Genomic DNA, 22,360 nt, shown 5'->3' on the forward strand with positions numbered 1-22,360 from the left:
CTTTTCATTCAGTAGTCCTCATCACAAAGATGAGGCTACCAAGGTAAGAATGCACTTATCTTTAGAAATCACAGAACTCTCTCTGGAGTTCTTCAAACAGTGAGAGGTTCCCATGGGAAGGGATGAGCAACAAAACACAGAGTAGAAGCAGTCAGTCTGCTAATGAGACCACACATGAGCATGCCTTTCCTGCAGTTCTGGTAAAACATAAAGGAGACCATGACGCACAGTCAGTAGCAGCTAAATTAAATGCTGCATTTTCCAGGTGTCCAAATTGCTTCCAATTGCTCAAGCAAATCCACTGCCTAAAACCCACTTAAAGTGTTTCACTAAAAATAGAAAGCTCAGAGAATTCTTGGCACTCCGCTTAACATTGCCTTTTTTCTCGGCCCCCCCCCCCCTTTTTTTTTTTCCTTTTCTTTTCACCCTTCAATTCTCTCACTAAAATCCTGTGGAAAAATACATTATTCCTTGTGCCACCATGGGCTCCCTTGATATCATTGGTGCTTGATGCTATGATGGTCAACTGCCTGATATCTTGGCGCTGCCCTGACTGATGTGGTGAATAGATCTGGAATAGGCGTCTCACACCACCCGAAGGTGTATTTTAACTACTCCCCAAAAACTAGCAACCTAAGGAGAAAACTGTCAAAGCCAGCTACTTTGTTGAACAGCTTCACAATCAAAGCTTCACATACAAAAATTGTCTTAATTACTTAATTCACATTAGCCATGGGAGTTTAAAATCTTACCTAAGGCTTTGACGACTTGTGCCATGCTCAGTCTGGACTGCTAGTTGTGATCACTAAGTAACACAGGATAGATGCAGTTATAATGATTTGGAAGCTTGATACGGATAAAAAGTTGCTGCAACATCTGCTTATCTGCAGCCAGGAAACACACAGCAGAAGTGTCCCATTTGATCTGCATGATGATTTCATTTACAGTGACTGTTGCTGTTGCCAGTAAAATACTTTTCACCAGCTTTTGCACCTGGCAATTGTTTATTAACATGCTTGCCAAACGCATCATATTCAACAGATTTCACACCTGCAGTATAATAAACTGTTCTGTTAGGATCTTTATACCTTCTCTTTCCAAATTTTAATCTAAATCTTATGGTTTAAACCTAGTTCAAGGAACTTATCTGCACTGAAAGTGCTGTGGGATTTTATTAAAATTAATGGTGTTAATCCCTAGTAGTTGGCCAAATTCCAGATTCTCTTATTCTGTTCTTCTAAACTAAAATTCTGCCAAAGCTAGTTACCCCCTGGAGTAACTTTCTGCCCTGAAGAGTTGTATCATGTTGATGGATCTCTATATTTCCCCATTGCATCCCCTCAGAACTGCATTTCCTCAGGGTCCACTGGGATCTTTACAAAGTGTGATTTTATATAGTTACACATATTACTTCCCTTCTCCTTAAAACTCTAGTCAAAACCTGTCTGGATCTGTAATTTGAAGGACCTCATCATTGAAGGGCAACCTTCTACCACTTTTACCTGATCTTTTACTTGGTTACCTTGTGCAACTCTTTTCAAGATAATCTACAGCCATTGAGTATGCTCCTATATGTTACCCTAGCATTGAGAATGTATACGGTAAAGGTGGTATTGTTCCATTGTGGGGCTGCAGCAAGTGCTAAACTGAACCCCAACTGCTATTTCCCCGAGTGCTTCTAACAGCCAGTGTATATCTCTGGTTCTCTTATATGGAATGGATATGTGAGGTTTGTTCTGACAGTGGTTTTCCTATGCATTTATTTGTCTGACAAGGATTGCTTTATCAGCTAATTGTAAACATCTTTGCTGCATTTGCTTGTCACTGACTCCAAACTATGAAATTCCTTGAGAATCACAGAAAGCAAAAATGTTTTTTTCATAAATTTTTAAAGTGAAATTATACTGAAATTTATGTACTCAGAGACATTTCTTTAAAAGAAATAGTTACTTCCAACTCATCGTGCTTTCTAAATTGCTTTTATTCTGGCAGCTGCATTTCCAGACTCAAGGGTGGTGGGATGCCTGGAGCTTTCTGCTCATTGGACAAGGATTCAGGAGATCTGCATCTTTCAGGAGATCTGGATCTGTTTTTTTTTTTTTTTTTTTTTTTTTTTGTTTTTGTTTTTGTTTTTGTTTTTGTTTTTGTTTTTTTTTCCTGAGCTCTGCACAAACTTCCTGTATGGTCTTCAGCAATCATGAATGATTTCAGTTCCTCTCCTCCAAATGTAGTTTTTACTTGCTATTACTTAAAAGAAAAAAAAAAAGAAAAAAATAAAATAAAAAAATAAAATAAAAAAAAAAGGCTTGTTTTTGTCTTCTGCATTTTCACTCCTGCACTGTGCTCTCTGAGGGTTTAGCAGCTCACCACTGTAGGAGGACTCTGGGCCACAAGCAGTTGCTGCCACAACTGTCTCTCCTTCCACATGAGTCATTCCAGGCACGGGAGGGCAGCTCAGATTTGGAGCATTCACAGAGTAGCATAAATCAAATAATAAAAGATCATTTGGCAAAGTGTCAAGCTAAGTAGCTGAGAACTCATTCTGCTGAAAGTCTGTACATAGCTCTACTTTCTAATGCAACACTAAAGCTTGGGAATGTGCTCGCTGTCAGACTATAGAAATTACACAAGCTCAAATTTTAAGACAAAATGGCAACATGGTTTATCAAAACCCTGGTTATACATTTTCTGGGTTTCTCTCTCTCTCTCTCTCTCCTTTTTTTTTTTTTTTAAAAAAAAAAAAAAAAGTTAATATTTTCCTTTTATCAGATAAAACCAAAAGCTTCTTTGCAGTGTTTATGTGTGTATTCAGGTTTCAGTGTAATGTTTATATTTGCTGGCAAGCTCTTAAATGTCTGTTAGAATATGTTTTAACAAAACATCTTTTACAAAAGAAAAAAGTTCATGTATCTGAACACTGGTGTTGTGTTGTTGTTGTTGTTTTTTATTTTTGGGACCTTATAAGTGTAGCAATTTTCATGAAATGTGCTTGAAGAAGCAGCAGCCAATTCTGTGGAGCTTCACCTTAGAGATGGTGGTTTAAGGACTGACCCACAAACCTGCTGTGTGATCCGTTTATTGACATGTCTATGAATTAAGGTTACTCTTGTCCCAGCTATTCACTGTGGCTAGACTAGGCTTTGTAAATGTAATTCATTTAACCCTGTACTTTAGAAATGAGGGTGGTCTGGCTTCTAATTTCCTATAATAAACACAAGGTAGGAATGCAAAGAAAATGGAAACAGACCTTGAGGAACAGCATTTAGTCTGATCCTTTGTCCTATATCTGCTTTCAAGGCTTTGTTTCAATTATAGAATAAGTATATATAAATAAGCAATTTCTTTTGGGACTATGGGAAAGCAAAATCTTTCTTTGATTAATTGTCTAGTGAGATTTCAGGGAGTTTTGTGACTTTGTGCTGCGGCAGTGCTTTACTGTGGTAGCCAGTGAAAAGAGAAATCAGGGTGAAGATTGCCATAAGAGGTGTCATGTGCTGCATCAGAATTGGTAGTTCTGGTAAAGTTCCAGTTAAGATATTATCTACACCTATAAAGAAGTAAGAGAAGAAATTCCAGTAAAAGACCAACTGTGATAGAAAGCCGATGCTGAGGATTTACAGTGATACAAAAATCTAGAAATGATGAGAATATTGCACTAAACCTGATAGGCCTCATTCTTTAAAGCATTACTTCATCTTAAACTGCATACCCCCCCCCCCCCCCCTTTTTTTTTTCTTTTTTCTCTAAGGGTTGAGAACCCTTGTGGTGAATGCTACCAGTGGCAGAAAAACTAGAGTATGTCAGAAGTCATTGGAGGAGACAAGGTCAGCAACAAAGATTATAGATTAGGCAAAACTAGTACAGATCCTGTATTGTGTAAACTCGGTTTTCCTAATTGAAGGAAACAGGCTAGAAGCTGCTCACAGAAAGAGGCTGAAAGAACTCTTAATTCTCCTAATCACTAATTCCTGTGGGCTATTAGGCACACTTATATCTCTTAGACAAGGGGAAAAGAGATTTCTAAGTTTCCAAACCAGCCATGTAAGGATAGAAGACATATTAAAGAACAAAATGTGAATTACGTGCAGTGTAATAAAATTCCAGCTGGATTAAGAACCCAAAATGGAGATATAATGAAGGAATGGATAATAATTTGTATTAAATCTTGGAAAACAGAAATCTGCTCCAAGGTGCTGTGTTTGGCACCTCACCATTTTGAGTGTCAATGGGGTTTTAGCTGCCATGGCAACATACCCAACTGCAGAGGGTAGAAGAGAGCAAGGAGGGGGATGGAAGAAGAATTTGTAGTTAATACCTTCTCTCTTTGTGTAATGAAATCTCACAAGTTAGCAGAACATGCAGGATTTATAACCTTTCTCAGTTCAAGTGACTGTGCTGAGAACCACATCCCTCACCATTACATGAACATTTCATATTGCCATTTCAACAGCCATAACCATATGACAGGAGAAACACAGGGCTGGAATGAAGTTTGCAAAATTTTCCTTTAATTTTGGCAAAGAGTTTGAATGATTATCTAGTACAATTCTGTCCTCTCTTTTAATGGATCTCTTCATGCTGGTTTTACTTCATGTTGGCAAGGACTTTGCCCAAGGGCTTTTTGGGAGTACTAGGCATACTGGGAAGAACCAGTGCCTGGATCGGAAAGTTCTGTAAATAACCTTTTCACCTCACATCATATCTTCTTCCACCCAGAGCCCCCCCCCCTCCCCCCCCCTCCACCACCACCCCTTTTTTTTTCCTTTTATTTCTGGCCCATTCTGCCCTGAAATCTTTCTTTTCCTGGGAATGAGCAATTAAGAAGATGAGGATTATTTTTTTACTCTCAACAAATCTTTGTCACGTGTTCCATTAAACTTGTAGCAGGTTCCAAAGAAAAATACCCCACGGAGGACTTACGTGCTCTCCAGGATTTCCAGCTAGGGCACCCAGCATTGCTGTTTGCCATATGCCCAATGTGCTGGAGTTAATAGGAGGGGAGGAGGGAAGAAAAAAGTGAGGAGGTAGGGAAGGAGGATGGGGGCAGACGAATACCAAGTTCTCAGGCAAAACAGGAGACAGCAGTGCACCCACCCCTATGTTTATTCCTTTCTCTACCTCCAGTATAAGTGGTACTGTACTTTGGGTAGTTTATCAGAGGTGGTCTTTCCCTCCAGCTTTTCCTATTTCTAAGTTGGGACCTGAGCATGTGCATGAATGTATGGGTAGGTATAATCCGTAGAGGGAGCTTACCTAGAAAAAAGGGTAGGTACCATCTGTGGAGACTGCTGCTGTCAGGTAAGATTTGGTTTTTCTTCTCCTTGTTGAGTTGCCTTTTTGAGAGGATGTCTCTGTACTTGTCTCCTGTGGCCACCTAGTCTAGCAAGTGCAGCTCCTGTGCCTGTGGGCTGCCACATAACAAAGGTATGTCTAAGGAGGCTTATAGCAAAGTGGACGTATTTCCAGTAGGGGGAAGGACTTTTTTAATTGCCTGGAGTTTGAATTAGTGGAAATGCACTCTGGGAGCTGCCGGGTGGTGCCTCAGCCCACCGCATGCATGTTTGAAGGTCTCTTCTTTGGACCTGACCATCCAGCACGGCCCTACATGCCAGCCCTCAGAAGGGTACAAGCCTCTGCTGCCTGAGCCGTCTCACAGGTGAGCTAGTGGGCCTGCTCTCAATGGGATGGGAAGCGATCTCATGGGAGGGGGCTCCTGCATCCTGGCTGGATGGAGCCAGAAGTGCAAGGAAGGATTGGTGCCCCAGCTGTGAGCCCTGGTGTTGAGCAGGGAGATGCTGCGACCACATAGTGGTCCTTCAGACAGTGTCACCAGCTGGGGTGAATACAGTTGTAGAGAGCGTAACAAAGTTTGTTAGGTTCCCTTCACTTCAGGGCACCTGCTCCAGTGCCCTTCTTTCCTATTAGAATGACTGGTGATACAATTCTGCCCATTTTATTTATTTCAGTACTCCCCCCCCAAAAAAGGCAATTTTAAGGTGGAACTCACTTGGTTTAATTAGATTCTTCATAAGTGGGGTAAAACACCATCTTCTTCCCACCTTTATCCTCAAAGAGAATAAAACATTTCTGGTTTTGATAGTGTCTACTTTAGTTGTGTCCAAGAGAACCTCTGCTAATTTGGGGGCTGATAGTACAGAATGCATTCGAAGAATTAGGCACTGTTTTCACTTACGTACCTACTCTTCCTTGACTATTATGGAGAAGAGCAGCCTTAAATAAGGGAAGCATTTCCTAAGACAGGAAATAGCCCTACAATGTTTTCTTAGTCTCTGGTAAAAGTTACAAAATGGATTTAGAAGGACTAATCCATGGAAGATCTGTTTACTAAGTATCTTCAGAGATCCTTGAAGACTTCAGATAAAACTTCAGAAGATGCTTAGAAAATTAGGAGATATTTCTTAGAGGGTGTCTGGTTGAAGGAAGAGAAAATACATTGTCTGTATGTACACATGTAACTGTTTATGCTTTGGTAAACTTGTTTTGTTCTTACCATATGGTTACTTGATTATGAAAGAGCAGAATACTTTTACTGCCAGAAAACCTACGTTTTGGAAGATTGTGTGCAGGCTTAGCAATAAGGACTCATAAAACCAATGAATATATTTTTATCATTGTAAATATTACATGGTAAACATACTTACTAAAAATAACTAGCAAATCTAAATTTAAATAATGTGCCAAGGTAATTGTTGCTCAGGTCATATTTATAAACTATTAGTGAGTAAACAGAATGCACTTAATCCATATAATAATATCCTTTCAGTTAGGAGTTTGTCTTCCAATAGATATAGCTTTAAGAAATGTTTGTGTATGTGCATGTACATCTATATATAAACACTTCTGCAATCATTAATAGATCAGGTAAAGAATGTATGATTATATTCATCTCAACTGAGTGTGCACAGACATGCATAGATATACACAGGGAGAGCTACATTAAGTTCGTTAGATACAGGAAGCTTTAACTTAGCCCTGTAAACTTGAGGGGGTTGAATTTGGCCCAGAATGTTTCAGTGGTGATGAGGTAACTGCATTTCTCTTGTATTATCAACGAAATGGAACTTTCTTAAACAAGGAGAGTGGTGCAGGCTGAACTCAGCTTAACTCAGCTTAACTGGTCCAGAAACCTGACCACAAGGAAATGTTGTGCCACTCTTTGGAATTATTCTTTCCAAGCATTCCTGACACATCTGGGATAGAAGAGCTGACATGGATTATCTGTCTTCAGGTTTCTTGGCACATTAGAAAAATAGTGTCCAAGATGGTAGGGCAAAAAGCTAAGGTTGTTGTTATAATATCAATGGAACCAAAAAAGTGTTTGAGCAGCACTAGACAAGTTTTTGGTCAGTGAAACACTCATATTTATGCTTGTTGCATGAAATAGGAAATATTAGGGCTAATATTGCAGTGATCTGTGGTACTCCTGGACCCTTTGCTCTCCATCTTGTGTTAAGAGCTTCCCTCAGAGATATTATCAGAGCATCTGAAATGATGCTCTAAGATACAAGGTCGGAGGTTGCTCCAGGTCAGAAAACTACTGTCCTCTGTAAAGCTGTGCCATAGTTACAAGTAAAACCTGCAAAACTTGTGTGGCTATCAGTCCTTCCTAGGACATTTCTATTTGACACCCAGAGTGCCAGAATAAATGGTAATAATTCTTATAATCTGTTTATACTCTTGAGCATAAGTCTTGTTTGAGCACCACTGTTGATTCTCTGTCCTTTCATGAATTGTATCAGCTCAGTGTGGCCTGATGCAGTCAAGCATCGCATATTAACTTGTATGACGTGGTCAAGCTCCATTGTGTCATATTCCATCTCCACAACTCCATGGCATTTCTGTTTTTGTATATGGGGTGCAGTGGAAGAGACTGCAGGCCCATGCTATTTTGCTGGACCATCCAAAACTGGCTATTGCTTTGCTCAGTGATAAAGACAATTAACTCCAACCACATTTCAGATGTTTTCCTTTCTCAGTCTTTTTTTTTTTTCCATTCCTAATTGCTGTAATATTAATATGCTGTAATAGCAATAGCTAGAAGCTATTATTTCATGTGCTTACCTGGCAGCATACCTTATGTGTGTGTCTTGTCCATACTCACAAGTTTGAATGAATTTATCCTCATGTGAGTTCCATGAGGTATATCCTGTCATTTTCCATTGTACAAGTCTGTGAGAAGGGCATGCAAAGTGACTTTTCCCAAGTTCACAACATCACCAGCAGAGTAGGAACAGTTTATGTGTTTTCTGCAGCAAGTACAAACCACTCTTCTTTTGTTATTGTTGTTTTAAAAAATATTTGTATACTCATTAGTGCTGACAAGGAAATGCATTACAGTCCCTGATGTGGCAGTGTCAAATGCAGTTATTTCTCTTACATGCAGTCACTACCTTCTGTTTCATCTGATGTCATAGAGAATTCTCACTGGAAATTTTGGTACCTGATTTATCTCAGTCTTCTTGCCTTGCCTATATACTAATAAAGTCTAGATACACTTTTGTTGTTTTCACATTTCTGAAAGTACAAGTACCTGTTGTACACACCTTAAAATTCACAAATACAAGTGTATATAATGTATATATATATATTCTTAAAACCATATCTGTATCTTATTTGTGTAAGATCTGTGCTTTAGATAAACATAAAAGAACGTTTTAAAAGAAACATAAAAGAACTTTTTAAAAGAAACATAAAAGAACAATAGGAACTTCTATTCCTATTTTCAGCCAGCAGTTGTATAAAACATAGTGCTACTCAAAAGTGAGCACAGAAGCTGAATTCATAAATATTTTCAGATCTGATTTAGAGAGATTGAAACTAAAACCAAAGTAATGTACTATGTAAGCAGAGATTTAAGAATTACTGCTATCTTTGGGTCTCAACATGCAGTATTTAGATTTTCTTTACTTCTTTGTATTTACCTGCAGAGAAGCAAATTCACATTTTTCCTGTAACAATTGACAAAATCACTGAGACCTAAGGCCCTGTCTGAAGTGGCAAAAAGAACTAAACCTTTTTATTCTTGTGTAACTCATTAGCTATGATCAGACAATTAGAGCTAATGTTTCAATCTAAAACAATTCAAGTCTCTCATTAACAGGGCTAGATTTCCTTTGATCTAATTACTTAATATCCCACATATATAGGAAATTTAGAGATCAACTCTAAGAAATTTCTACAATAATTGTCCCATCTAGAAATGTGAATTTACAGAAATGTTATTCCAGAAATGTTATTTAAAATGCCTTATTTATTCTGCTGATGATGCTTGGCCAAATGCTCAATGAAATCACATTGATGAAAGCTCGAAAATGAAGATGAAAACTGTTTACTGAGTATGATTTAATCTTCATTATTATAGGCAAGTGGATTGCAAATGTCCATAATTAAACATCCAGTGCACTGGTCAGATTCTCTTGTGAAGTTTGATAATTGCTGTTGTTGGGAAAACAGTACAGCAGGGTGTTGCTGTCACATGACAAACTTATGAGGCTGAGCTAATAGGATGTCCTTTTAAAATGTTCTTCATGTTTTCTAGTTTAGGGGCAGGGTATATCATTATGGAGATTTCATCAAAAGAAAATACTCGATATTTCTCAAACAACACAATCCTGCCTGTTGACCGATCTTCATTCAAATCTGAATCTTCTGCTTCCAAGGAGAAACAATCATGCTGTGGAGGTATAAAGGTAGAGTAAGAATTTTTGAATATTTTAGTAGGGACTTGGGAAACCTCATTTTTATTTTATTTTATTTTATTTTATTTTTGAAATAATCCTTTTTAAGTTGTGATTATGTATTGGTGAGTCAGTACAAAGCTATTGAAGTTACTTCAAAGCCACACACAAAAATAATAATAATAATAATAATCTACTTCATATTTGTATTTGCCTAAGTTTTGGCAATATTTAAATATAACATGTTGGTTGAGGCTTGGGTGTTATGAGATCTTCAATGCTCATCCTGAAAGGTCAGTTGTATTGTCTTTATTGTACCATCGTATTTTCCTGCTACATTAAACTGTAAAAAAAATAATTTGTAAATTCTGCTCCAGCTCCCAATAAAGTCACAAAGTTCAACAATATTTGAGCTGAAGTCTATACATCATGCAAAGCAGTTAAGATCTTGTAAGCTTAATAGAGTCTAACAACTGATGTATATGTGTAGATATATATATATATATAAATTATTGAGTATCCTCCTTGAATTTGCCTGTTCCTGCAAAGGCCCAGAATTGGGATCCTGCTTTGAAATAGAGGATGAGTTGTATTAATCAAATGTGTAGCACAATAGTAATTTTATCATTGTTCCTCCATTTGCTGCAATAATAATCCAATTCCCTCATTGAATAAAACTTCAGTCACAGATTAGCCAGTCAGGAATCAGTTTATTAGATGCAAAAATAGAAAACCAATAATATTTCAGCTCAGATTTTTTTCTGTGCAGGAAATTTTTGACTTCTGGGAACCAAACTAATATGATTAACCTTTAGAATCCAAAAACAATATGCAGAGTCAACAGGTGTTTTGTTATTGCTGTTGTTGTTTATGTTTGTTTGTGTGTTTTACCAATCAGCAGCCTTAATATGTGTTAAAATTGCCTTTATAAATCAAAAAGATGTGGTGAAATATTTTACTTTCTGTTGTTCAAAGATGACTGAAGAAAGTGAAATCCTATGCAGCTTTCTGTCCCAGCTCTAAATCAGGAGCAACCACCACTGCATGGGGTCTCCACCTCCCTCCTGGGACAGCTCCAAACCCAGTGGAAAAACAGTGAAAAAAAATGGAAAAACATGGGAGATGGAGAAGTTTGTAGTTCTACTTCAACCTGTATGATTTTCATGTGGAAAACTGTACTTATTTTCACATTGTTATTTAAAATCCAACAGCATAAACACACAGAAAATGTAAAATATTATGGCAATCCTTTTAGTAGAGAGCTTTTTGAGAACTACAACCATGGAAAATAAGAATGAGATTCTATTTACTCACAAGTGCTCCTGAAAGGGAAATAACCAGCTCTTTATAAAGAAAAGTATGTTGAATATGGCACAAAAATAATTTTGAACCTTGGCATTCAGCATCGATGTCAGTATCACTACCAATATGCCTCGTCAATTGTGATGTTGTAAGACGTGTTGCACTGGAGGAGGGAAAGTTGTTCCAGGGCTTCAGCTTGCTGGAAGAATGATTGCTCAGAGAGCAGGCCTAAAGAGTAGGGCAAGGGTCTAGGCCTCTCCATATACCAAACATTACTTTGTGTTTTAATTTTGAGTTTAGGGCTTTTAACACTTTTGGCAAAGAAAAGCCTTATATATTCAGTCAACCCAGCCTGCATCTGAAGGCAGAAGGCAATGTGGTTTCCGAGATCAATTGCATGGTGTGTGAGTATCCCTAGAGCTAGTAAACTTAGTAAAGCTGTGTTTACGTTAGGCATTAGCACTGTTGGAGAGGAACAGCTGGAGCTGTGGACTCTGCATTCACCCTACATGCACTTCAGGGTGGGGAGTTACATCAGGCTAAATTTAGTTCTGTCACAGAGACTATGAGCCATTAGCTATTTAAATGAATGTAGTGCCCTTCTGGAGTACATCTTCCAGTTAATTTTGTTTGCAATTAATTCAGTCTGCTTGTTTGCAGTAGGAAACAAATGCCTATGACTATGTTTAAAAATGCCCCCAAACCAACTCCTCTCTCTGCCAAGCCCCACTTAATAATTACCTTTATCATTATTGCTATGAGAGATCAGGAGGGCACTATATTTATCAGTCCTTCACCAGTAACCTTGGCATCTACCTGAAATCAGCAGTGGTTGGTATCAAGTTCTGTAAATATTGTTATAACTCATAGGAACTAGATAAATAGGCAAACAAGCATATTTCATAAAGTGGGAGAAATATTGACATGTTTATCAGCAAAAAGAAGTGGGAATGTAGAATTGTTTAGAAATAATTAATAAAGTAAAGCATTCTGTACTGCCTGATATTAATCACTGTCACTTTCTTTTACAGATATTTCTTGGTGCATTATCTTTTGTTTATTTTGCTAAAGCACTGTCAGGAAGTTATCTAAAAAGTACTATCACACAAATAGAAAGAAGATTTGATATCCCTTCCTCTTTGGTTGGCGTTATTGATGGCAGTTTTGAAATTGGTATGTGCTGTATAAATCCATTTTTATTTTCAGGAAAAAGAAAGAAAAAAAAAACAGTGATGAAATTTGTCATGAAAAATAATTGTATGAATCTCCTAGGACTACTAAAACCGAACAAGTTTCACCTAGGAATTATATGACTGTCAATATGATTACATTGGATAGGATAGGGTTGCAATAAGCAATCCAACATAGTCCTAAATATTTTGTGATTTGATAAGCTTAGCTGCTGGTTAATTAATATTAATATAAATTTTAACTCTTGAATGAGAATTAAATTGCTTTCAAAGATTCTAGCTTTCTCTCTCTTTTTGTAGAAGTACAAAACTCTAACTGTAATCTATGTTCATTGTACGGTCTTGTACCAAGGTTTCCAGGGTGACATCATCTCTTGCTGTTTCAGATTACTGGATTTATCTCTTGGCTGTTCAATGGACTGTGATATTCATGGGAATGAAATCTTAGCTTGTGTATAAAGGTTTGCTGCACTCTATCGTCTGACATAATCCCTCTTGTCTTTCCAGTTGCTTTTCCAAAAGTTTATGATTTTTCTTATCATAGAAGGTATTAGGCTCCTGTAAGGATGCCTGGAAAGAGGCTGAAGCACCAAACCCATGCAGTCAGCCCTTTCCCTCTGAAATGGCTGTATACACTCCACACTAGGAATACTTTTGCTGGGGGATGTCTTATCAAAAAGCTGTAAAACTTAGTTTTCATTTTGTACTTTCAAAGGGAACCTCCTAACCATAGTTCTTGTAAGCTACTTCGGAGCGAAACTTCACAGGCCAAGAATAATTGGAGCAGGCTGCTTAATTATGTCAGCAGGAACATTCCTAATTGCAATGCCCCAGTTCTTCATGGGACGGTAAGTGCAAAGTGATCAGTATTTTCCAGCTGGGCTATGCACAATGCATGTTAGTTCACTGCGATATTTAGGCATTAATCATGAGAAGGCCCATAGAAATAGGCATATGCAGATGTGGTTACTCAATTCAATATGCATTACAAAGACAAACTTTATTACAACAGAGCTAATAATTCAACATATGTTTTTCTCGGTTATATTCAATGTATCATTTTATTAGTCTATAATCTCAATTGATTGGCCATGTTTTGACATGGCTTAAGAATTGTGGAAGCTTTCGTGAAGTGATGACTAAAATCAGGAAGACAATTGGAGCGTTAAACACAAGCCACAGGATGCCTCCACTGTCTGATAATTTCTTAGTACAGATTCACATATCATAACAGAGCAAGTTGCCTGTTAAACTGAAACGCATCACTTTGACAGAGAGAGAACCAAATGGACAATTTTCATGTACTACCACAGTATGAACCAAGTGCCATTTATTCCCTGTAAACCACATGGAACACTGGCAACACTGGATGCAGATGAAACCTGCATTTAAGTGCTGTATTCAAGTGCACTCTTCCATGGTAGCAATAGATTTGTTTGTTTCTTTTTTCTTGTAAGTTGGGAGAGTAAAAAATAACTTCTGTTTATAAACAGATACCAGTATGAAAGATTTCCTTCTACCATGAATTCAACTATTAGCATCTCTCCATGCCTGCAGGATAAAAGCCAAACTCCACTCTCAGCCTTGGAAAAATCTCAAGCCAAAATAAATGCAGGTGAGAGCAATCTCTTTTGTGTATTGAGATAAGCATAATAAAACATATTAAAAGGATCTCAAACTCTAAAGCAATAGTTTATTAGAATGCAAGAAATAATAAATGGGAAACAGAAGGATCTTTCCAGGGAAAATCCAGATCTACCTGATAAGACAAACTTATTGAAAATAAATTAATAACTGCCACTGCATACTGCTAAGATGTATTTTCAGGCTGACACCTTTCCTTCAGCCTTGCTGCTTCCTCCAACAACTTTCTGCAGCTTCATGACTTGTAGAAACACCAGATGATCTCCCATGGTGGCGTGGGAAACTTCTGGTCTTCCCTGTGTCATAAGATGTGCCTTTGGGTCCTCATCCCACTAGAAATAGCCACTTGCATCTCCCAGACTGCAGACCCAGGTTCTCATTTCCTTCTCTGCCTGCCCACCCCTCTGGGCTCATTGAGCTAACTCCTCTTGGGTGCCCACCTGAGCTGAAGGGCAGCAACTTATTGGAGCTGAGACATAGCCTTCCTCCCGGATGTCTGGGCATGACATCCATACAGGCTGAATTTATAGACTAAGCTATGGATAAGCAAATCAGACCCTCTCTGGACCACAAAATATGTGTATGTGTTTTGATTGCTGGATCTGGATGTGGCTTGTGGCACTTGCTATCATTAATGTTTCCTAACTTTTTCCATTAGAAAATCACAGTTTTGGTTAGAAGCAAGTGCAAAAGGTTTCTAAAATGGAATGTAGTAAGAAATTTTTAAACTGGATGATTTTTAATATCTTTTACAATTTGCTTGAAGCAGTTCATATTAAGTGTGTGTCCACCTCAATCTGATGGGCTTAAAACTGCCACCACAACTTCCAGCTCCAAAACATTTTTCTTAGTAATCACTGCTTTTCCTACACTAGAAGCATTTAAGAAGTCCTGTGCATTCAGTGTCAAAATGCTGTGGAAAATCACATAATTGCTGTCTCTCTTGTGATGTATCCAGGATGTGAAAAAGAAGCAGGCTCTTCTATGTGGATCTATGTTTTACTGGGAAACCTTCTACGTGGAATAGGCGAAACTCCTATCCAGCCTTTGGGAATTACATACATTGATGATTATGCCATTGAAGAGGATGCTGCCTTATACATTGGTAGAGTAGATAAAACAATTTTTTGTTTTGTTTTGTTTTGTTTTTTCTTAATGGATTTTTCCCTAGAGGAATCAGAGTCATTTTGGCTAATGGAGTGATTGTTGTTGAATTAACTTGCCCTGATTGCTTTGCTTGCATTATTTCCAATATTAAATTTTATTTAACAATCATGTACGCTCAAGGGACCAAGTTCCCTTTTAATCATACCAGCACAGTTCCATTATCTTAATTTGAGGAAAGAATTTGACCTTAGGTTCCTGCTGTTACCCTAATCTTCCTAATTCTTCTGGATGTGGACTGCTGTGCCTCTGTGCACATTCAGTTCTCTGGAAAGTGATAAAAAAACATGCACTCTTTTAAGCATTTTAAATAAGCACTCAAAACTTTCCTTCCAGAATGAGGTAGGATTACAACCAATAGTGACAGAGGCTTGAAGAAGTTGGTGTCAGTGTTTCTTTGTTGTGTTCATTGTGTGATGAGCTCTGTACTTTCACCTGAAATATCACCAGAAAGTCCTTCTCCATCAGCACCTTGTTTCAGAAAGATTACAGTCTGGGTAAAATTCAGAATTTCTGTGTAAAAGATTCATTCTTACCACATTTCCAAATCAAATTTGAAAATTTAGAATGCGTGGAAATTTAGGCTGGGGCTATATTGAAATGTGTTAATATTGGGTACCAAACCAAAGTGATTTTTCAGCCTGTTCTGGGTCCACCACAACTTAATCTAGCCAGCTAAAGTGTTTATAGTGGTTATAGATTGGTATTATTATTGAGTTTAGGCCATTAAGTTCCTTGATTTTTCCCTTGGTCTGACCTCCATTCTTTAATCGGATGATAACAAAAAACAAAGAGTTTTTTTTTATTATTATTTTTTCATGTAAAAGTTCTAACAAGAGTAACATGAGAGCAAACTTTGGCTCAGTATTTTAAGACTGTCCCACTTGTTACCTACCACATTGTACTTTGTTTTTATGTTCAGCAATACCAAATGTTTGTTTTCACTCAGAAAAATAACAGTCCCCTGGTTTCTATTACAGGCTGCGTACAGACGCTTGCAATCATAGGTCCAATATTTGGCTTTCTTCTTGGATCCCTGTGTGCCAAACTTTATGTTGATATTGGCTTTGTAGATCTTGGTAAGTCAGAAAACTCAGATTTAAAAAATTCAGTCAGGCTCCAATATACCTATTTTAGGCATGTATTTTAGGCAAATATCTATTTAGTTTCTAGGGATAAGGGAAAAGTGGGTACTTTATAAGTAAAATCAATGAGAGCAATGCAGTGCCTCACACAGAAAAGTCTAGCAACAAGGACAGGCGTGGAAGAAGTATGAGGTTTGACTCGCCTTCATCCTAGAAGATCCACAGCTGGTGACCCCCAGGAGATGCCCTGGTGAGGAGGCTCTGGAGAGACAGCAGGCACTAGGAGAAGGCAGGACTGTGGCTCAGGATCCTCCAAGAGCTGTCTGCATTCATTTTGTAATAGACCACCATTGCTGAGAAAACAGGTCTCTCACAGTGAGTACCAGAACTCATGATTGCCTTCCTCCTCACACAACTTCCTTCTGGTGACTCTGATGCAGAACAGCCCAGGTGGGAGCAGGAGTGTGGTCACCCAGACCACTCCATGGCCTGGTCATTGCAGCCTCTCTGGTGTGTGTGAGCAGCATGGTCTGGGACTCCATGGCATCAGGAACAGGCCACCAATGTGTCACAGGAATCACCCACCCATAGACACATTGCACAGCTAAATCTAGAAGCAGGCGAACAGACTCCTCTGGAGAAACTCCCTGCAAAATCACCTTCCCTGTTATTAGCAAACATTCCCTACAAGCATTTATTTTTCTCCCCCCCCCTTTTTTTTTCCTTTTCTTTTGACTTTCTCCAGACAGCATAACAATAACTCACAAGGATGTGCAGTGGGTGGGAGCCTGGTGGCTGGGCTACTTAATAGCAGGTGTGATCAGTGTTGTGGCTGGCATCCCTTTCTGGTTCCTGCCCAAGCACCTCCCAAAACCAGAGGGCAGAAAAGACTCCAGTACCTCTTCTGAGCAGTCAAAGTTCATCACTGAAGATAACATGGAGCAACACAAATATTATCAGCAACAAGAGAAGATTGGTGAGATGGCAAAAGGCAAGTCACTAGAGCTTCTGTCCTCACTGTTGGGTCTTTCTCTCACTAATTTTTATACTATTTAGTGGCCTCAAAATTATTTTTTCCCTTGGGTGTAATTCTCCACCTAATTAGTATGCACAAAAAGGGTTTCTTAATTGTTCTCTAGACCTGCTCTTGCACAACAAATTTCTTCACCTGGAAGTTTTTAAATTATGCTATTGATGCATCAAATCTCATGAAACTCAGCAAAAAATATTAATGGATCTTAGCTGTTGCAGATGTGGGGCATCATAAAGTAACAATCTCAATTTCTGCTAAACCTGCTTTTTCTTTATGGTTATCAATTCATGGAATACATACAATAGCTGATCAGAATAAGGACGGGCACAAAGCAGATACTATTTTAGGAGACTATTGCTATTTTAACACAAGCTGTTTTGCACAACTGAATTTCCTTGGCCCTACTTTGCCAAAAGTATTTTCCAATACTTGAATCCACAACTCAATATATCTGTGCTTACTGTCAACTGTGCATAGTGCCCTCCACTCCCAAATTAGGCTGAAGGATGCTGTGGCTGTTGAGGGAACAATGAAACAAATCTGTCTGTTTTCTGAGCAAAAGAAAGTACCTATAACAAGATGGATGTCCTAGAAAACTGATTCTTAGTATTTTGCTCCACCATTGACCCATCTAGAAATGCATCTCTTTAAATCATCACGGGACTTCACTTATTCCCTCTGAAATATCCTGCAGTCCTCCTCTGGAAAGATACAAAATATTATTCACAGCAGTTATTCTCTCTCTGGCCTGGTTGTCATTTCTGCTGTTTTGTCTTGCAGACTTCTTGCCATCACTGAAGAACCTCTTTGGGAATCCAGTTTACATTCTGTATTTGTGTGCAAGTATCCTTCACTTCAATTCTTTAATTGGCATGGTGACATATAAGCCAAAATATATTGAGCAACAGTATGGGCAAACGTCTTCAAAAACGAATTTTGTTATAGGTAATGCTATATCTGCTACTTGGTACCCTAAAAATGGACATTTTAGGAGTGGTGTATACAAACACACAGGGAAAAGTGCTTTAGAAGCTATGTATATTCTTCTCCTTCTTTATCTGGTTTTTAAGTAGTAGCTCACAGAAGGTAAGTTATTTCATTTCTGCTTTAGCACTAGTTAGCTGAGTTTATCTATGCAAGTTTTACTGTAAAAGATTTCACAATTTGATAATTTACTTCCCATTCAACTGGAAATTTGAAATGTCTGTACATTGCAAGAGAATAATTGAAAAGAAAATTAATTTTAAAATACTTGACATAAATTTGCCATCAGACAGATCTGTTCCCTTGCTGGTTCCCCATTTATTTCAACGAAATGAAGATAACTCAGTGCGTGCTAAAGGACTGACCATAAGGTAGCTGTGATATTGACAGTGATTTCTTACTTTCTGAAGAGGCTGGTGTTAAATAAAAGGAAGTCATATTAGTGATCACACATAACATGCTTTAAAAGATTAACGTTATCTCAGTGCAATGCTGGTAAAAGAAAAACAGGTATTACTGTGCTGACTTTATCTAAGAGCCTTTTTCTATTGTAAGTTGGTCTCCCAAAACCCCCACATGGCAAAAGAGCGAGAGATGCTGTAGAGACAGCTTTGGGCATTGAGGTGGCCCTTTGTTGAGGATGCCTTCAGGATGGTGAACTTCACTGCCCAGCTGTTGAACCTACAGGCTTGGATTCAGTTTCTGAGGTCCAGTGATTCAACAGCATTAGACAGCAAAGAGGTTTACATCTATCCAAAACAGAGGGAACTGTTGTGTTTCAGAGCAGCATTAGTTGCGAGGCAACGGAGGTATATATGTGCAGAAAAGCTGTAGTGATCCATTGTGCTATGTTAATTCCTTAAAGATAGAGGCTGGAATTTCCTGGCATAGCACCCCTAAAAGCAAGGAGAAATCTTCAAGCATAGGCAACGGCCAGAAAAAGTCCTGAAAATAATCCCTACATTCAGTACAGTACTTCTCATTGTATTTACAGAATTTCTGGAGCTAAGCTTTCAGGTACGTGCAAACTGAGTGAGGATTAAGATCCATCTGATTTCACAAGCATAGGGACTATATCCCATAGGGAATGTGTGATGGCTTGGCTAGGGAAGGGTCCTGGTTTAGTGAACATCCCTGCAACAAGGGTTTTTCCCTTCCTCCCTTTCATTTCTTTTTCAATCTGCTCTTGCTAAGAAAACTGAGAGCTTGCTAGTACTACCAGTACCTATTTCCCTTCCCCTTCTTCTTCTTCTTTTTTTCTTTCTTTTTGTATTTGCAATTTTTATCGCCATCTATTTGATGGATATCAGAATTGTCAGAGCAATTAGAAGCACTGTAACAAAACAAAAACCTGCTAGAGGTGCGAAGAGGGCATTTTTTGATAGTCACAAATGAAGGAACATACTAGAAAGTAAAAGTGTACCTGCTGTGTTTGTATGGCTTTCTTTAAAATATACACAGTATTGTTTTCCATGATGCCAGTGACAAGCAGTAGAGTGATCTGTAAGGCTACAAAACATATGTATGGATAAAAAGGGGTGCATATGAATGGGCAAGCAGGTTGTGTGTACTCTCTGGTGTACACAGCTCCCACATTCAGTCACAGTCTCCTCTTACAAGCAAAAGAGGACAGGAAAAGCTGCAGCATCAAAGTGTTTGGATGGGGCACCCAAATGCAGTTATCTAGTGACTCTTCATTTACATATGCTGCACTTTGAATGCTGCTTCTAAAATCCCCTGAAGTACAATTTCCTCATGTGTGCAGATGAAAACTGCCGTTCTTGAAATCTTGCCCATTGAAAAATTCTGTTGTATTGAAACTTAGCAGTAACAGAACAAGGCTCTCATGCTTGCCAGGGTACTGACTTATGGTTTTGCTAGGTGGAAAAAGGCTTTTCCTAACATCAAGCATACATCATTTCTTCTAAGCACTGTTTTTTTGCAGTTGTGCAGATGGATAAAACATTGGCTTGAGACAGAAATTCAAGGGATCCCTGTGCAATTCCCAGCAGGGATATTAGACTCCTATGTCAGGATCTTGTATATTACATCAAGTCATTTGAAATCATGTTTCAAAACCTTCAGTCCCCTGGGGAAAAAAAAAAATAATCATAAACTTCATTTGCTATTTGAATGCATGTATCCTTTTGTACTTGCTTTTGTTTTGTATGCTTACTCAACTCAGCACCACTAGGTGTCAGCATGAATTAAAAGCTGCAAAAGGCATACATAGCCCTGTGCAAGTGGAATTTAATGTGCTAGATCTAGCTGTGTGGTATCTTTTACGGTGTTATCTATTTACATCTTTGTAGCATGTACTTGAACAGAATTTTTTTTGTTCTTGTCCATGTCTATCAATATGGACACTACTTTGAGCAGAAGTGTACCAGGAAGGATTAATGGTGACCCAATTTTGTGTGTTCCCTTCACCACCTTTTTGCTTGTTTCTTTGAAACCTGTTACAAGAAGACTGCCCAGAATATATGCATATTTTTACTGTGGCAACACTCACCCAAGGGAACATAAAAAAAAAAAAAAAAAAAAAAAAAAAAAAAAAAAAGGAGAAATTCCTTAAATGTCCTGTGCATGGAGAAGACGGCATATTGCATATTGCTGGCTCTCTCCTTCTTGGGAGATCTCCCTAGAAGACCATTGGTTTCATGGCTCAGTAAAAGTAGAAAAAGTAGGTCTTTCTCCAGACGTTCTAACACTAGGTAGAACTGAATTCCCACTACGAATGAGTAGTTTGGGCTCCTCCTGCCAGTGGAGGAGGGAAGAGAAGCTGATCTTCTCAGAGTGGGACAGCCCCAGAGCATGGCCCTTGCTGCTCCTGATGTTGCTTCATGGTGAAGGACTCAGATGGGGCCCCAGTGAGGATCTGTGCCTCAAGGCACTATGGCTGTCCTGGCTGCCCTCAGCGGCACGATGCCCCCAGACAACTTCTCTGAGCCCACAGCACCTCTCATGAGAAACAACACTAAGAATATTTGAATTAGCACTACATGATACCTCCACTGACAAACTAGCAATGCGGAAAATCACCTAGCTTAAGAAAGCAGAAGATCATTGCCTAGGCCTTATATAAGATAGGACCAATAATAACCTCTCTCTCTAAGAATTGGCAAAGCAGCATTTCCCTAGGAACAAGTTAAAAGCAGTCCCAGCATGTTCACAGGAACAATCTAAATCTGGACAGAAATAAAATATAATTGCCCAGCTTGAAGATGTGTAATATTTTCATGTTATCACTGCTGCTGTTTTTGTGGCTGAGGAAGATAGTCCATTGAGATGGCATATTCACTAATACAGATTTTCTCTGTTTGATTTCAGGTCTTATCAACATTCCTGCTGTAGCCTTTGGCATATTCTCTGGGGGACTTATCATGAAGAAATTCAGAATCGGTGTTTTAGGGGCTGCAAAACTCTCTCTGGGATCATCTTTCTTTGGTTACCTGCTGCTCCTCTCTTTATTTGCGATGGGCTGTAAGAACTCAGATGTGGCCGGACTGACCGTGTCCTACCATGGGTATGCTGGGAAGAGCAAACTTCAGTATAAAGTGCTACTGAGAAGCAAACTCCTTGGTCATTGTATTCCACAAAGTATATATTGTTGAAAAAAGAATGACTGACCTAAATATGCTTCCCAGAAATGTGATTCAAAGCGGTGGAAACCATTCCATCTATTCCACTGGGCATTGTGTTAGAATCCATTTGTGATTGCTGCCTTCACCTCAGAGAGTTTTATACCACAAGTGCAGATTATTTTTCTGATTACTTTTTAATTATTATTGCCATGGGACCCATCCTTTCAAGCTAGAGATTCCTTGAAACGTCAGGAACTCAGCAGGGTAGTGAGATTCAATTAATTGTTTCTTGCTTCTGAATGCTCCTGAACAACCCATGGTGTTGAATAGCCTCCAAACTCCAAACTTAAGTATTCATGGATTAACCATGAATTAACTGTGACATTATCTATGAGGTATACCTGAGGCTGGCTAGCCTTTCTATTACAGCCCCAGGGAGCTGCTTGGCTGCTGAGCTCAGCAGCAGCTGGCTAAAGGTGCAGATAAAATTGTCATGCAAGGTAACAGCTCCTCAGTTGGGATAAATACCATTCTGATTGTTTCCCCATCAACTTTTGCAGTGATGTAAGAGTAACTCACTCCCCTCTTTGGCTCTGGAGTTATGGAGTAATCTTTTTTTTGGAGTAATGGAGTAAGCTTTTTTTTTTTTTTTTTTTTTTTTTTTTTTTTTTTTTTT

The 22,360-nt window shown here is 38.6% G+C and overlaps 1 protein-coding gene across 6 annotated transcripts in view; it reads left to right on the forward strand.

Moving 5' to 3' along the window:
- Positions 1 to 2,198: 2,198 nt before the first annotated feature.
- Positions 2,199 to 22,360, forward strand: part of LOC118160802 (solute carrier organic anion transporter family member 1C1-like) — a 29,055-nt gene continuing 8,893 nt past the window's right edge. For 2 of the 6 annotated variants that reach the window (XM_035315786.1, XM_035315789.1), the window contains exons 1-10: positions 5,204 to 5,298; positions 9,565 to 9,710; positions 12,032 to 12,173; positions 12,906 to 13,038; positions 13,684 to 13,805; positions 14,793 to 14,939; positions 15,979 to 16,077; positions 16,829 to 17,074; positions 17,897 to 18,061; positions 21,431 to 21,626. In XM_035315786.1, the coding sequence (XP_035171677.1) occupies positions 5,208 to 5,298; positions 9,565 to 9,710; positions 12,032 to 12,173; positions 12,906 to 13,038; positions 13,684 to 13,805; positions 14,793 to 14,939; positions 15,979 to 16,077; positions 16,829 to 17,074; positions 17,897 to 18,061; positions 21,431 to 21,626 (1,487 nt within the window). In that variant the 5' untranslated portion in view covers positions 5,204 to 5,207. Of the gene's footprint in view, positions 2,228 to 5,203; positions 5,299 to 9,564; positions 9,711 to 11,725; positions 11,832 to 12,031; positions 12,174 to 12,905; positions 13,039 to 13,683; positions 13,806 to 14,792; positions 14,940 to 15,978; positions 16,078 to 16,828; positions 17,075 to 17,896; positions 18,062 to 21,430; positions 21,627 to 22,360 lie in introns of those variants that run through there. The other 4 variants (XM_035315787.1, XM_035315788.1, XM_035315791.1 and 1 more) reach the window with 4 other exon arrangements.

Source organism: Oxyura jamaicensis, chromosome 1, assembly GCF_011077185.1.
Source record: "Oxyura jamaicensis isolate SHBP4307 breed ruddy duck chromosome 1, BPBGC_Ojam_1.0, whole genome shotgun sequence".
In the NCBI taxonomy this organism is placed as follows: Eukaryota; Metazoa; Chordata; class Aves; order Anseriformes; family Anatidae; genus Oxyura; species Oxyura jamaicensis.